The sequence below is a fragment of the Thunnus maccoyii genome, chromosome 1, assembly GCF_910596095.1.
Source record: "Thunnus maccoyii chromosome 1, fThuMac1.1, whole genome shotgun sequence".
NCBI classification, from domain to species: domain Eukaryota; kingdom Metazoa; phylum Chordata; class Actinopteri; order Scombriformes; family Scombridae; genus Thunnus; species Thunnus maccoyii.
Genome location: NC_056533.1, coordinates 37,101,527 through 37,117,433, shown reverse-complemented (window position 1 = coordinate 37,117,433; position 15,907 = coordinate 37,101,527). Strand labels below are relative to the sequence as shown.

The 15,907-nt window shown below is 36.6% G+C and overlaps 1 protein-coding gene across 1 annotated transcript; it reads right to left on the bottom strand.

Moving 5' to 3' along the window:
* Positions 1-1,540: 1,540 nt before the first annotated feature.
* Positions 1,541-15,410, bottom strand: LOC121898335. Its single transcript, XM_042413333.1, has 13 exons — positions 15,271-15,410; positions 13,888-14,093; positions 9,391-9,528; positions 8,206-8,323; positions 7,214-7,400; positions 6,232-6,373; positions 5,722-5,877; positions 5,298-5,353; positions 3,412-3,587; positions 2,770-3,170; positions 2,503-2,599; positions 1,891-2,122; positions 1,541-1,791 (listed from the first exon to the last, which is right to left on the bottom strand). Exons 1-13 carry the CDS (start codon positions 15,385-15,387, stop codon positions 1,616-1,618), a joined length of 2,202 nt encoding a protein of 733 aa, XP_042269267.1. The 5' UTR covers positions 15,388-15,410; the 3' UTR covers positions 1,541-1,615.
* Between the last annotated feature and the right edge of the window lie 497 nt (positions 15,411-15,907).

The window sequence follows — 15,907 nt, the reverse complement described above, 5'->3', positions numbered from 1 at the left end:
CAATATATTAATATAATCTGCACATGTATTTCATGTTTTAAAAGCACAAAAATTGATCTAAATGTAGACACCACCATTCAAAAAACAGGATCTGAAGCTGATATCACTCCCAAAATCGTCTTGCAATAGATTAAGTAAAGATTTGGTTATTTCAGTAATGGGTGTAAAGACAGGGACTATACTGTATTTCCAATTATGAAAAAGGGGATTTTTCATCTATAAATCGATATAATGGCTATGTTAAACATATGAAAATACCTGATATGGTCAAAAATTACTGATTGGGTCTCTAATGAGCACTTACACATCTGTTATTGCACGTCTTACTGAACCAAACAAACATTGACATTGACAATGACGATAATTGCTGGGAACCTGTTTGCAAAAAAGTTAAGACAATAAGACCGGTGACATTGAAAAAATCCTGCAAAACCGGACAGAGTGGAATTTTGTTTTCACAGTGGTAGAAGTGCGTGCCTCTTTTTAACTTCTGTGACTAGTCTGCGTGCGGTGGAACTGGTTAAGTGAACTTCGGGCTGCAGGTTCTTTATCATAAAGCAAACAAACATGTAACAAATCAAAAGCAAAACCATTCACTAGTTTTGTTTTTCTGCATTTACTTTACAGCATGATGTATCTTAAGCTGTGGTTCTGGTTACATGACGCCTTTTAGACAACTGAACCACCTGGACCCTGTTCTTCCAACGCTGCTTAACTAATTCAGGTTAAACTCTTGTTGTAGGGCTAAAGTTTTCCTGTTAATTCTCATCCAGCTAATTTGGTTCAAACTAAGTTCGTTTTTTTTTACAAGTGAATGGGGTTCCACTGTGAGTGATGTGTGCACACATCTTCAAAAGTGCATAATAGTTTATCTATTTATCTATCTATGAATTATATAAGTAAACTAAGATTTAAAAGCCTTAAAAGCCAACCTATTATCAATTTTGCACATCATGTATAATTTAAATTAAAAATTTCCCCTCATAAAAACAGTTAAATGTTAAGTATGTTTCCAGTGTCTATTGGCCTTTTAATAGTCAAAGTTTCAATTCAGTATATTGTGTTCATATTATTCCAAAATACTTTGGTTCTTTTTAAATGTATTTTATTATATGTGTCTCTGTGTTGTGAAAGCAATGACAGCAACTTTTCATGAGCTAAGAAAAACGTCACATTTTCAGCTTTGTGACAATGCATTTTCCAGATAAATCAATTGGTTTTAAAATCGTTTACATATCTTAAGGAGTATGGGAACAAATTCACCACATTTAAAAGGTACATAGTTTTCACTGGATGGCGACCATAACTTAACATAACGACCTCAAAAACCTGTGTATTCCCATTTAAATTCATAATTATATTACTGTAACATCAATAATTTTTTGCAGGTTTGGGTTTTAGGACTTGTTGCTATGATAACAGCTCAAATACATTTCAAACCAGCATCCAAGAACTAAATAATCCAGGCCTGTGTCAAATAAACAAGCAAATCAAGATAATCAGTTATATATGTATGAAGAACAGGACCCAGGACACCCCATCATTAAGATTTTTTATCAGCTTTTAAAAGAGAAACTTAAAATAAAATGATGTGTAAAACTGAGGTTGGTTGGGTTTAGTTTTCCCAGCCTGAATCCAGAAGAGATTTGCGGTCATCTGCTCTTCTCTTCCTGGTGAAGTAACCAACGACCGCAGCCATCACCACCACTGCTACTAAGAAAGCAGAAGCAAAGAACATGGTGCTGACGTTGGTGTCGAGGATTTCCCAGCCTCCTTGGTTTGATTTGGTGTCTGGAGAAATTGGTGGGAAAAATCATGAAAGACAATAATACATAACTTAGTTTAGTAGACAGACGGATTAATATATATCTAGATGGATCACATACTAACCTGCTGCTTGGGGGGTGTCACTCTTTTTCATCAAAACATCATTATCCTTAGCTGCATTGGGAACAGCCTCCCTGACAAACCGCAAAGGACCCTGGGTAATGTAGTGGCTGACGGTCTCCCTGCTCAGACCTCTTTTACGTCGTCTGCGGGACGGGTTCCGCAGACATCCCTGGGCACATCTGGAGAAGGAATTCCCAGGCTCGCACAGGATGACGGAGCAGGTGATGTACACCTGTAAGGACGGCAGGTTTTGACTTTTTAGTTCAGAAGTAATCAAACAATCCTTTCATGGCAGGAAAATGTAGTTCATGCTGTGCATCTATTTTGCATTTCTACAGCAGTGCAGAACCGCAACCTTTAGTAAAAAATATTTCTTTATACTTCTTAGAAAATATGTTTATTTTAAATTGGACATAACTTGCATGTTTCCCAAGAAAAAATTTCCTAAGTGGACAATAAAGTATCTTCAAGGTCTATATTTATATTCTGGGGCTCTACTGGAATATCTGTGCAGGATTTACAGTTAAAAATTCCTTATTTATCATATACTGGCTCCTTATGCATTTTGGTATAAGTTTGGTATGATTTAGATTTAGTATTATTCAGAGTTACCTGGTCATAGTTTCCAGTAAATTTGAAGGCTTGAACCTCAAAGTTGAATGACTTCGAGTCAGATGGGTGGATTTTAACTGTCTCATCCTGCAGACACCTGGAAGAAAAATTAAGTGTAACAACGCAAAAGATTCTCATTATTATCTCATCTGTTTTTTTTTCACTTTTCAGTAAACTGCCAATTAGTGAGCTTAACTTGAAAACATTGTCAAATAAAAAAAGGCAAAAACATCTTTCTTTGTGATCTCAGATAGCATCGCCACTCACCCGTTTCCGATGAGGTCGTAGGAGAGGGGGTTTTCAGGGTTGTCGTCAGGAGTGGCTTTGCATGATTCGACAAACAGAGTCACATTTGGTAGATCTGATTCAGCTTGAATGCCCATATAAATCATGTCCAGCAGCTTGACCTCCACTGGATAGGCACTGGCTGCCACCTTGGTTGTAAAGTTGCTGTCGCTGAATATTTCAAAAGTGTAGCCAAAGCTGCCGAAACTGGACTCAGTGAAAATGTAGTCAGACTTCTTAAGATTGTAGTAGCTGGAGATGCTGATGCTTTTGGGAAACTGGCAAGAGAAATCAATCTTCACTGTCCTTCTTCGGATTATAACTTCGGAAGGCAGCACGTAGGAGAGGATCTCGTTCTTGAAAACGATAAAGTCACCTTTATCCTGTATTTACGACAAACAGACGAACAGAGGTGGTGTAAAACTCATTAGTAGCTGCGGGGACAATGAACGACAGTTTTGAGGTCACACCAGCTGAATTATTCATCCTATTTTTAATGTGTTATACCACTACAGTATTCTTCCCAGTGCCGTGTAAAATGCCCCCATTTCTACTAAAGCTGATGAGATTTGATTAACTGGAAAAACACTGATTCGGATAAAAATCTAAATGCCTTTTACACACCTCAAGTTTTGTGCCGCAGGTGCTGAATGACATGCTGCCCATGATGTGTGTGCTGTTGGAGGTGAGAGAGCACGACGGGTCGTTCAGCTTGAGATAGTTCTTGTCGATGCCGGGCATGGAAGCTTTCTCCAGGCTTACCACCATCTTGTTGGGTGAGCATGTAACATGGGCTTTACCTGTAAATCACATCCCATATTAACTCCTTATCAATAGGACAATGTAACTCACACAGACTGTAGTGTGCCCCATAAATTATGTTAGCAGTGTGAGGATTATCCTACTAGAGCGAAACCGATAAATTGGCCAGGCCATTATTGGCTTATTGCTGTATATGTTGGCCAATAAGTAGCAAGAAACTGCAGTACAAGAATGCCAAACTAGGTTGAGGCAGGTTAGAAACAGTGTCACCAGTTTGGCCACTAGAGAAGAAGAAGAAGTTGATTTTTCAGATTTGTAAAATGCCACGTTTAGCAAGTCACAATTCTTTAAAGCGGACATATTATGATTGTCTGTGAAGAATCTCAGTCATGCAGGTCATGGTGATCCATCGAGGGCAACTGGACTTCTTGGTAGGAGATACTTGAAGATGTTTCACCTCTCATCCAAAGAGCTTCTTCAGTTCTGACTGACTGTTGAGGAGACCCAGGTATTTAACCGCTGTGGGGTCGTTATCAAGGTCATTGATATTGATAATTGGTTCGTTAGTGCACCTGGCTGTTCTAACGACAGTCGTTAAAGTCGTTGGAGTCATCTGAGGCCAAGTGTAAACGACAGTCGTTGGAGTTGTTACATGAGGCCAAATGTAAATGGTTGTTGAGGATGAAAGGGCAGCATTGCAGGTGGGGCATAAGTGGGTTCGTAGACCTCCTCTGTTGTTGAGGGAGGAGCACAAACACCTGATGGATGCACATAAAGCTTGTGAAAACAGCCACAAGATCCAAGAAGAAAACAAACACGGCAGGTGGTGAAGAAAAGAAGAATAAACGCAACAAAGTCGTCACTCCATACGTGTCTGGAGTATCTGAAAAACTCAGCAAATGCCACATACCTGTGTTTCTCAAACCCACTAACACACTGACACAGAAACTAGTCCACCTGAAAGACTAGAAAGGCAATCTAGCGTATGTAGTCCAACGCAGTGAGAAATGCACAGACTCTTATATCAGGGAAACTAAACAACCATTAAACTAGCGCATGGCTTCATCACCTGAGACAACACGGGAGTCAAGACTCAGCAGTTTACCTACACCTGAAAGATAAGGGACACTCTTTCGAGGACAACAACATGCATTTTTTGGACAGTGAGGACAGATGGTTTGACAGAGGAGTGAAGGAGGCCATCTATGTCAAAGTAGAGAAACCCTCCCTCATCAGAAGAGGAGGTCTACGACACCACTTATCCCCCAACTTAACAACCATTCACATTTGGCCTCAGGACACTCCAACAACTTTAATGACCGTTGTTAGAACAGCCAGGAGCACTAACGAACCAGGTATCAATGACCTTCAAGTATGTACAACCAAGAAGTCCAGTTGCCCTCGATTCAACCCTCCTTGGACATATTATGCATAATTCCATAAAAATGCTTCACCAATTATGTTGACTTTCTTAGACTTTCTTCTGTATTAAACCAAGACCACAATCTTTCCTTAACCATAGCCAAGTACTGCCACAGCCATAAAAAGTTTAATATTGCTGTAATTTCTACTAGCAGATATTTTATTGCATTGATGGGGAAAAAAACAACCAGGTACGTTGTCCCAGAACATTTCACTCATATGTTCAGTATCAACATTTTTGCAATTGGACAAATATGTTGATTTACAACATTTTCTGATTATGTTGTGAGAAAATGTAAGTCAGCAGCGTTACATGATTAACAAACCTTGAACGATAGACGCTTTGGTCACCATGATGACAACACACCTCATCTCTGATTGGCTGAATGACAAAACAAAGAGTATAAGTTTCAGTGCAAAAAATGCAAACAGAAGAAGAACAGCAACGATAATAAGCCTATTGATAATAATAAGAATAATGTCACTGATGCAATCATATAGTAATAATTGACTGTTTTTTGCTTGTTAATGAGATTTTAATATATTTTTTACTGTTAGATGACAGATAAGTATGAATATGCAAAAAGGCTACAAGAAAACAGACAAATTTAATATCCTACGTCAATAGATCTATGATTTTTTCTTTATTAATCCTTGCAGATCAATCCAAGAAACAACAGATCTCAGCTTGCTAACACGGCACAAATCTGACGGTGCACTTAAGTAGGAAATTGTACATAAAATACTCACGTTTCGTTTGTCTCTGCAGTGAAACAGATTGGAACAAATCTGTAAATGTCATCTTTCTGTGGTGTCCAGCTCAGAGTCACTTCAGCTTTTCCAAACATACCGCCTCCGACCTCTTTGGTCATGTTCTGGGGGCCGCTGACCTGGAAGTCGTATATGCTTCAGGAAAATGGAGGCAGAGAGGAAAAAACATAAAATGATTATCTTTAATTGACATGCAAGGTATTAATAGATTCACATTCTTTTGGAAGTATAGTAACAAAAAGAACTTTGGCACTAAAAGGACAAAGCTTCATATTAGCTTCAGATAAACTTTTAAATACATTTTTGCCCTCCATCACTTCCATTGTAAGTGTATTATGAAGGGATCTTCTAATGGTCAGTATGAACAGGAGGAATGATTACAGCAAGAAAAAACATGTTTCACTGTTCATTTGGGCTCCTGACTGTTGATTTAAAACACACTTGAAAAATTGTGAACCCGTCCTTTAACAAATGTAGGATAATAATCACCTAGCGTGGTGAGCCTGTGCTTGGGCGTAAAGCTGGAATTTCTGACCCACGGTGGCGTGAAGAACGTCACCGTGTGAAGGAGTCTTCGACAGGAAGATGGGCCTCACGTGACCAGCTTCACAGTTTGGCAGCGGAGGAAGAACTGAAACACAAACATAGACAGTCGTCAAGACAGAAAAGCAGCCAGTTAGGTTGCTTTAGCCTTCTAGATACAGTATGTATATTGATTAGATTCAGTTGGTCAGCAGGGCTACTTAAGGCTCATTCCCCTGATTGACAATAACAATTCAAAACAACAATTCCTCATGTAGTTTCTTAAGCTTTCAGCCTTTTAGTGTATTTTTAACAATCCCCCTATAGTTGTTTTTAAGTTTATATCCCTTTAGCTTTGTGATTAACATTCATTTTTCTTTCTTTCCTATCAACTGTGTGTGTATCTGTTGCATACAATTGCCCTTATAGGACTAAATAAAGTTGGATTGAAATTAATTGAATAATGGATGCAGGTATATGGAAAGTAAACCTCAGGAACGCTCTTTATATTTTCAGAAAGAAATGCTGAATGAGAGATTGCACTGAGATTGAGATTATAAACTAGTGAAACAGAGGCCAGACAGGAAGTGACATCAGTGATTTGGGTTTCTTTTTCAAACAAACAAATTTTTAAAATTCATTTTGTAAAAAGAAAAAAAAAATCAATCTCATAAAACTGTGATTTAATAATGATGTTTTCTCTTAAATTACAACTTTATTTTCATGACTTTGTGACTCTTTTCTCATAAAATTACTCCTTTATTCTTGTAATATTATATCTTATAATATTTAAGATGCAGCATGTTTGAAATTGTAAAGTCTATTTGACAGCAAAAAGAGGAGCAAAATAAAAACTCCCTTTAACTTCTGTTACCGAGTTGAACTAAGTTGCTTTTCTGTCACTCCATCAAATGTACATTTTCATTGATTTGTAATTTGTATCACTTACTCTCCAGTGAGAACTGCAGTTTAATGCTGCAGAGAGGTGGTGCGGTCGTATCGGAGGCCTGCCGAAACGCAGATGTTCCATCTGCGTAGGTCAAAGTGAGGTTCTTGGTGGGAAAGTCCTCCAGCATCACCTCAAATACGTGGACACCGACGTTGATATGGCCTCTACTTGTCAGCATGCACGTAGCCTGGGCAGACACGAAGAGTTAAATCAAGGAGATTATCAGCTTCTATTTCTTTAGATATTGATCTTGGTAGAAAGCAATCAGTGCACTATTCTTTAATATCAATATGAAGGAGCAGCTAACCTCTTGACTTAAACTGTCATGAGACAAGAAATATTATAAATTTGTAATATTAACCTCTTAACATCCACCAGGTTGCCGGCAACCCGCTTAAACCAGTTGCAAGCGGTTTAGCATCACACAGCAATGAGTAATGGCACAATTTGGCCGATTGGAGATGATCGGAAAGGTTCAGGGACACCAGTGACACCACAAACTAAAAACTCCCTAGCTCCCATAAGGTTAGAGGCCTAGAGGTCTGGAATTTTATACAGGTTGACAAGATATAGAAGGTATATCATGTTCTGCATAGTTCTGGCATAAAGCATGTCCTAGTTATTGTTATTCAAATATGACTCATTATAGACGAGGACCAAAAACACCTTTTTGAGTCTTATTTGAACTGATGTAGTTTTGTATGTGTTTTAGCCACATACTAAACAAGCATTTTCCAGAAACTAGAAGATGTCACTTGTCAAATGAAGCCTAATATATGCATCATGGCCTTACAGTTCTTCTGTTATAAGCTTTTCCATTGGGGTGTACCAAATAGGTGAAAATTCTATAAAAAGAGTGGATGTTAAAGGGTTAAAAAATATCCGATAAATGCAAATAATCTGATATGCAGATTAAGGAGCCTAACATCATCATTTTATCATTACAGCTCCTGTTAGCGCTGCACATTTACCACTTGACATGCATTGATTACCTCATCCAGAGTAATGTTGGAGTGAACCGCAGCGTCTGCAGGAAAGCTGCATCTCACATTATCTCCCTCTGTATCGTGAGCCAGAAGATGAAGCCTTGAAAAACAGTTCTGAGGAGCCCTGCATGAAAACACACTGCAGGTTAGAACATCACACTGGTACATGAAGTCATTATAAAAAATAAAAATAAAAAAACAGTTCAAAAGCTTTAACCATTCCACAAAAATACTTTACAATACTTCATCATTGTCAGATCCATACATTTAGCAATGATTTTTAATAAAACATGATAGGTTTCTTGAAGCAGTTTTGAAAACATTTGGACCCCTTGGTGTCTTGTTTTTGACAACTATTTGAATTACAGAAATAATAAATAATGAATACTTAAAGCTTCCCTCCAGACATGTTACATATATAAATATTCCACTTTGAATACTAATAAATATATAATATTTAAATACTAATACTGTCTGATATGGACAAGTTGCATGCTGGACCACGACTGGCTCCAAATTAGTTTGTGATGTCACAAATCCTGCTCAAAGGTTCACGTGTTAAATTTAGATTTAAGGTGAACTCAGAGAAACTTTGAAGTTCAAACATCCAAGTGAAGGAACAAGAAGCAAAAGACATTTTTTGAGTGAAGGGAAACTTTAAATACATTTTAAAATCAAGGAGGAAGAAAACAAAAAAACTTTCATTACAGTCCATTGTTACAAGACAGCCATCTTTATCCTCACATGGGAGTAATTATAATTATCATATCTTACAGTACTGTACATTTAAGGCACAATTCGGTCAAAGCCTGTCTCAATTGATAACTTAAATAGGATGCTATGTCACCTAACCTTTAAAATGTAAATTTAGGGGAAGTCATGTCTAGCAAATATTGTATGATGCAACTTATGTATGTATGTTACTTTCAGGTCTGTACCAGTGTTATCCATCTGTACATTATCTGTAAATAAAACATATTTATAGTGTTTGAACAGAGAAATAGTGTAGAGGATGTAAATAGACAAAAGAGAAGAATAATGATGCTGCTTTGGTCAAAAATATCTTCAAAACGTCAATGTTTTTGTTCTATTCTGGTTATTCCATTCGCGTTGACAAATATATCTCACTGATGGTATTTGTGCTCTGCTATTTTCATATTTTAATCCCAGTTTTAAATGAGAGGTTTGTACCGTAGAGAAGACACTGTTGTTGTTACGGGACAGCTGTTGAGGGCGCGCGTGTCTGATCGAGTTCCCAGGTCCAACTGTGCATCAGCCGTCCAGTTTGTCTTTCCGTTCACATTAGACACCCAGCAGCAACCGGACTCCCTGAAAAGAAGGAGGTGGAATATGTTACGACTCGTAAATATACAGTATTAATATATTGACACTGTATCCACCAATCAGCAGTGAAAGAAGTATTCTGATTGACCTTTACTTAAGTAAAAGTACCAACAGATTAATGTAAAAATACTCAATTACAAGTACAAGGCCTGCATTGAAAATCCCACTCAAGTAAAAGTACAGATTAGCAAAATGTACTTAGTAAACTGTACTTAAGTAGTATTTCAGTCCAGTGGTTTCCAACCTAGGGTTCAGGCCCCTTCTTGAGTCACCATTCATGGGAGAGGAAATAAGAGAAAACAAAGTTTTGCTTCACAGATTTGTAGTCATTTTTGGACTTTTCACTAATGTTTATATTTGTTTGTGAATTACAAGTCAAAAATGTAGTAGTGTTGTTTTAAAATACAAATTTTATACATTTTTTATAAGTTTAAAATTGAACCCCCGGTCTATATACTTTTATAATATTTTGCCCAAAACTTTGTATAATGAATTTCCACACAGAAAATACATAAAAAAGGCATGTTGGACTTCAGTTCAGATTTTAAATGGAAATAAATAAGAATTGATCCCACAAAAAAGGGATTTTATCACCAATTAGAAATTTAAAAAGTTGCATAATTATACAGCAAATATAAAAAATATAGCCCATACTGTACTGTATATACTAGGGATGTGCAGAGAGTCCATTATTTGTATTTGTATCTGTATTTATTGAGGCAGCAAAATTATTTGTATTTGTATTCGAATAAAAGTGGAAAGAGGCTTAAAAATCCTGTTTTTGTTTTTATTACATTTTTAATTTTAAAAAATTAAAGATGAAAATTAAAGTGATGTCCAAATTAAGAAATATGCGTCATGTAACAGGTGGATGTGACTCCCCTCATTGAGACCTGCTGATAGACATAACAGCAGAGCAGAGGAGAGACACTGAGATAGAGATTATAACTGACCTGCTCACTGGTATTTAACATGTTTTTTTTCTTCCCGAAAATTTTTAAAAAAATATTTGTATGAAACAAATATTCATAAAAAAATCCCACTATTTGTGCTTTGCCGAATGATGTATTTGTATTCGGGCACACCCCTAGTCTATAGTTTGAAACACAACACAACCCACTGCAGTTGAATGATATATAATGTATATTAAATCAGACCTGAACTATCAAGCAAAATGTTAATAGATGAGAATCCTGTACAGTGAAATGTGTTCTTTACAGCAGAATATTTAACGTTTGAAGATAACCAGCTTGATAAAAAAAAAAACATTGACCAAAACATTGCTACTCTTTGCCTGATGAGGAGCCAGTTTGGCCTCTAATTGTCTGTTAAATGTTCTTTTTCTAATCTAATTAAAAAAAATAAGTTTTAGAAGGGAGCGTTCCACAGCGCTGTGAGTCCTTCTGGATGTGTTTTGCATACTGACAGTTTGCTAATAAATCAAAAACATCACTCACTGCTCACTGCATCCGATAACCGCATTTACCTGCCTCAAAGCCTCGTCTTTGAATTGTTCAATCATTGATTTATGCGCTCGACACCTGCTTATTTAACACCTGGTGATGGTTAGGTTGGATGAAGGCAGAGAGGGAGAGTCTCTCCTCAAAGGTGTGACTACTGAGTCCAAGTTCTCACAGCAGAACCGCACCCAAGACATTTCTCACAAGTCACCGTCTTTACACTTTCATTTTTATTCTGTTTGAGAGTGTAAATTACTTTTAATTTATATATTTGTTCGCCTGTCAAATGTGAAGAATAAAGTCTAAAAAATATCACGATATCCTTAAAAAAAACCCAGAACCCTATAAACAGTCAGTTTATATTCTGACTCAGGACTCAGATTGAGCACTAGATTAATTTTATTTTATTATTTTATTTAATTTAAATTTCTTTTTTACAGATTAAGTGATTAATTTGTCATCGGTGAAAGTTTTCCTGGTTGGTTCTGGTTGATGTGGAACCACCGACATCCAGAACTGGATGAACAGACAAAGACAAAGTAGTGAAGGATCAACAGAAAATGTGCAATAATTATTTACAATATTTATATATGTAGTTGGGAACAATGACAAAGTGTTTGTGCCAAAATAAACAAGATTAATGAGACAAAAAATAACATGACTGAACTTTTCCTTTAGAAAACCAAAACCTGACAGACATCTTTGACAAGTCACCAAATAAACTCTGTAAAAGTTTTTTAAGTTTTTTTTTTTTTAAATCACAAATTTTCACATTTTGTTAATTCATTAAACTATTCTGTTATATTTTCTGAATTTACATTATGATTTAAATGTTGTTTCAAAGCAGTTTTTACACTTACAGGTGTTATTCTGCTGGAGAGTATAAATTCACTTTTAACTTATATAGTTGCTGCCTAGAAACAGTCAAATATGAAGAATAAAGTATAAAAAAATATTAGGATTAGCCTTACAAAAACCTGGAATATGTGTTTAACTGACTATAAACTCCTCTTCATGTCATCCCTGCACTGCCAATTTTCAATAAATATATAATTATCTCCAGTTATAGCTGCGGCTCTGCATGTATTGTCTTGATCTTATTCTCTATGACGCTGGAACAGGCGTTGAAATTTACTCAGTAACTTCATTTAAATCTCCTAAATTGTCTTTTTTTTCTTTAAATTGTTAAATAATTTCTGATATTTTATTGTTGTGGTATGTATTGTTTTTTTCTGACTGTGAAGCACTTTGTAACTTTTAAAAATGCTGCACGTGCACATCGCAGTGTTTTATTTGCTCTGTGTTTTAATAAGCTGAGCACATAATGACTTTGATTTCTTTTCAGATAACAATGAACACTTCCTTTAGGCTGTTAATCTTCTTTGATTGTCTTCTTGACAGCTATTTGGCCACCGACATGAGCCTCCATATGTCATACTTTGATTGAACTTTGGCCAAGTCAAACAGCGGCTTCAACAAAGATGTGAACGCTGAACAGCTTCTGATCAGATTCACTTGTTAAATCTTTGGCTACGTACTATATACACACTTACACCTACTGTATATGTTAAAGAATTGCTTCACAATTTTTCAAATCAGTCTTTAACCAACAGTCAGGAGCCTAAATGAATATTAAAACATGCTTTTCTTGTTGTAATCATTCCTCCTGTTCATACTGACCATTAGAAGATCCCTTCATAATGACCTTACAATGTAAGTGATGGAGGACAAAATCCACAAATTTGTGCAAAAATGTATTTAAAAGTTCATCTGAAGCTAATATGAAGCTTCAACCGTCCAAATGAGTTAAATCAAGTAGATATCTTTCAACGTTACAGACTTTTTAGTGCCAAAGTCCCTCTTTTTGTAACTATTCTTCCACCTGCAGCTCAACAGGGAAACACTGTCCGAGGAAACACAAAGAGGGAATTTGATGCTAAAAAGACTGTAAATGTATATTCACTCCATCCACCATATCTTTATACCGGTCCGGCATCTATCAGTCTGAGATGAGGTGCGTTCTGGTGGACGTTAAGAAGGAGGAAGGTGAGTCAAAGGCCTACGTTAATGTCAAGATTTTGTAGTGTAATTACATCTGTTGTGGTGTATATTTTCACCAAATATATCACCTGCTAAATGCTATAAATAAGTTCCAAATGTAGGCCCTGTAATTTGGAAAGTCCCTCTTTTTGTTACTACACTTCCACCTGCAGCTCAACAGGGAAACACTGTCCGGGGAAACGCAAAGAGGGAATTTGATGCTAAAAAGACTGTAAATGTGTCAGATATCCATTTGATATGACTAACTCAGACTGCTGAAGCCTCATATAAGCTTCACATCAACTTTTAAATGCATTTTTTTGCACAAAACAAGACAGATTTTGTCCCTCCCTTTGATTAAAATCTTTTAATAATAGCCAGTATGAAGAGGAGGAATTACTACAGAGAGCAAAACCTGCTTCAATCTTCGTTTGGGAACCTGACTTTTGAAAAATTGTGAACTTATCCTTTAATTTACACACAGGAGACTTGTGCATACAAGTCTGTTTTATTATTTCATCTGTTTAATATAGTTTTAAAGGCCTAACCAGGGACCAGGGCTCCAAATCAGCTTCAGCTAGACACCCAACATACATCTGTTGTATTGCTTATCTGTATGTAACAACATCTTCCTGTATTGTCCCTGTTAATAATAAAGAAATGATATTAACTTCCTAATGCTACTGTATCTCACACTTACCAATATGATCATAGAGAACAGACACCTGAACTGCAGCTCGGCTTCACCCAACAGATGAAAACACCCTGATGTCTACGGGATCGAAGCCTAAATCAGAGCTTAGTAAAAAGACAGAAGAGTTGTGTCCCTGCGGCCTGGGCTTACCTGAGAGTAAAGGTTGTTTTATTGGTCGAGATGGTCGCCGTCGTGCCTCCCTCGGACTGGCACCACCTGCCTTGGCCTGTGCCGTTCTGGTCCGTCAGCAGGACACTTGCCTGATCGATGCTCTTGCACACACCGCTCTCACATGTGTAGGATGATGACACCGCTGGACAGCTGCTCCTGCCGTTCTGTCTGTGATGGAAGGTCACCTGCAGGAAAAATACAGCGAAATATTATTCCTTGTAAACTACTACAAGTTCAATCCTAATATTCCAGATCAATGCATTAAATGTAACAAAGATAAAGAGACATTAGACCAAGATTTCTGGAGGAAAGTGATCCACTTTATTAATTATGTTTTCTTGGTATATTTCCTACTGTATGCAACTTGAGTCGTGAGAAGAAAAAGATGGTATATTTTTATTATCTTCATGCTAAATATACAATTGCTGTGTGCTGGAAAAAGATGCTAAAGCCATCCTTCAATCAGTGACTACAATGACTTTGAAGCTCGTTATCTATGGAAAAATTAACATTTGCGATTATGGATTTCCTGATAATGATCGTCATGGAGGATTTTTTATTAGTTGAGACTTAAATGTGGCTAAACTGCGCACCGTTAGGAGTTATAATTTTCATTTTTTTGGTTTGGTTTTGTTTTGTTTTGTTGTGACTATTGTCATCTTTTTGATTATTGTGTTTTGTATGTTTGACATATATGTTTAGAATAAATACAATATTTAAAAAGAAGAAACAGTGTGAAAGAAAACAGTGACATGAAAACTGTTAAGTTGATCCAGTCAATCTGGATTCTTTTTTTATAAAATAGAGCTGTAGTGCGTTAAAATCCCACACAGTTTTGTAAAAGCCGGTCCATAAATACTACATGTCAGGTATGATTGACACGTAAACAAGCAGCACTGTTGTCTCCTGACAAGCCTTTTGAAGTTGTGGCTCCTAAACTTTGAAACTGAACCTGAACTTCAGACGGACACCTTTAAAAAACCAGGTCACTTATTTAGACTTGCTATTCAATAGTGTTCTTTTTTTAATCTATTTTTATAGATTATAGATTATAAATTGTGTCCTTTTTTCCCCTCTTTATTTTCTCTTTCATTATGCATATTCATTATTAGTAGAGTCATTTCTCTGATTCTAACAAAGTTTACTCAGGAAGAGATTTTTTTTTTCAAACAGCATCACTAAAATATGAAATAACAATAAATTAAATCCTGGCTGGTAGGCTTATCAAATTTCATTTTACTCCTCTGGCATGCCTCCAATGTTATCACTTTTCTGTTTGGTTTAATAAAGTTATGATAAACATGAAAACTTAAAGAAGGTAATGACAGATACTAAATGTATAAAATAATAATAATACTGTACCTTAAATGTCCCGTCCTTGTTCTTCTGTGGAGGCATGAAACTGATGCTATCTCCATAAAAGCCGTGAGTAATTCCCAGTAAGGCGGCCAGCAGCAGGAGAGTGGCACCTGCCGCCATGATGTCTCACAGAATGTGTTCGTGCAAAAGCTTGTGCAGTCAGTTTCAATGTCAGAGGTGTGAGAGGCGTTTCCCTCCAGAATTCACCCAACAGGACTAACCAGATCTGAGCTAAGCTCTAAACATTTATGTTATCCATAACAAATAGCTTAAAGATCTCAAGTTATCAATTATGAGAACAGATTCCGTGTCGAAGGACATTCGAGTCACGAGAGCCCTGAAACCTGAAGCACGTCACTCTAAACTAATTTAACATTTTATTCTTACGACCTTGACACTTTCTTTTTGTTCCTGGCTGATTTTATGAATGGACTGTGAAGCAATGAAGGTAGATAGATAGTTTATTCCTCGACTTTAGGTCAAGCTTTAGAGTCACAGTCAGTTTATAGTCTGATCAGCTTTCAGCTAAGGACTCAAACTGAACATTAGATGACTTTTATCAACTTCTTTTTTTTTAGATTAAATGATTAATTGGTCTTTGATTGATGGGGAACCATGACATCCAGAACAAAATGAACAG

Bases quoted from the DNA above. Each gene is read 5' to 3' on its own strand.
- LOC121898335 (XM_042413333.1), bottom strand. From the start codon at position 15,387: ATGGCGGCAGGTGCCACTCTCCTGCTGCTGGCCGCCTTACTGGGAATT. The intron at 6,374-7,213 runs GTAAGTGATACA...TTTGTGTTTCAG, and splicing joins ACTGCAGTTCTCACTGGAGA to TTCTTCCTCCGCTGCCAAAC. The intron at 5,878-6,231 runs GTGATTATTATC...ATTTTCCTGAAG, and splicing joins GCACAGGCTCACCACGCTAG to CATATACGACTTCCAGGTCA.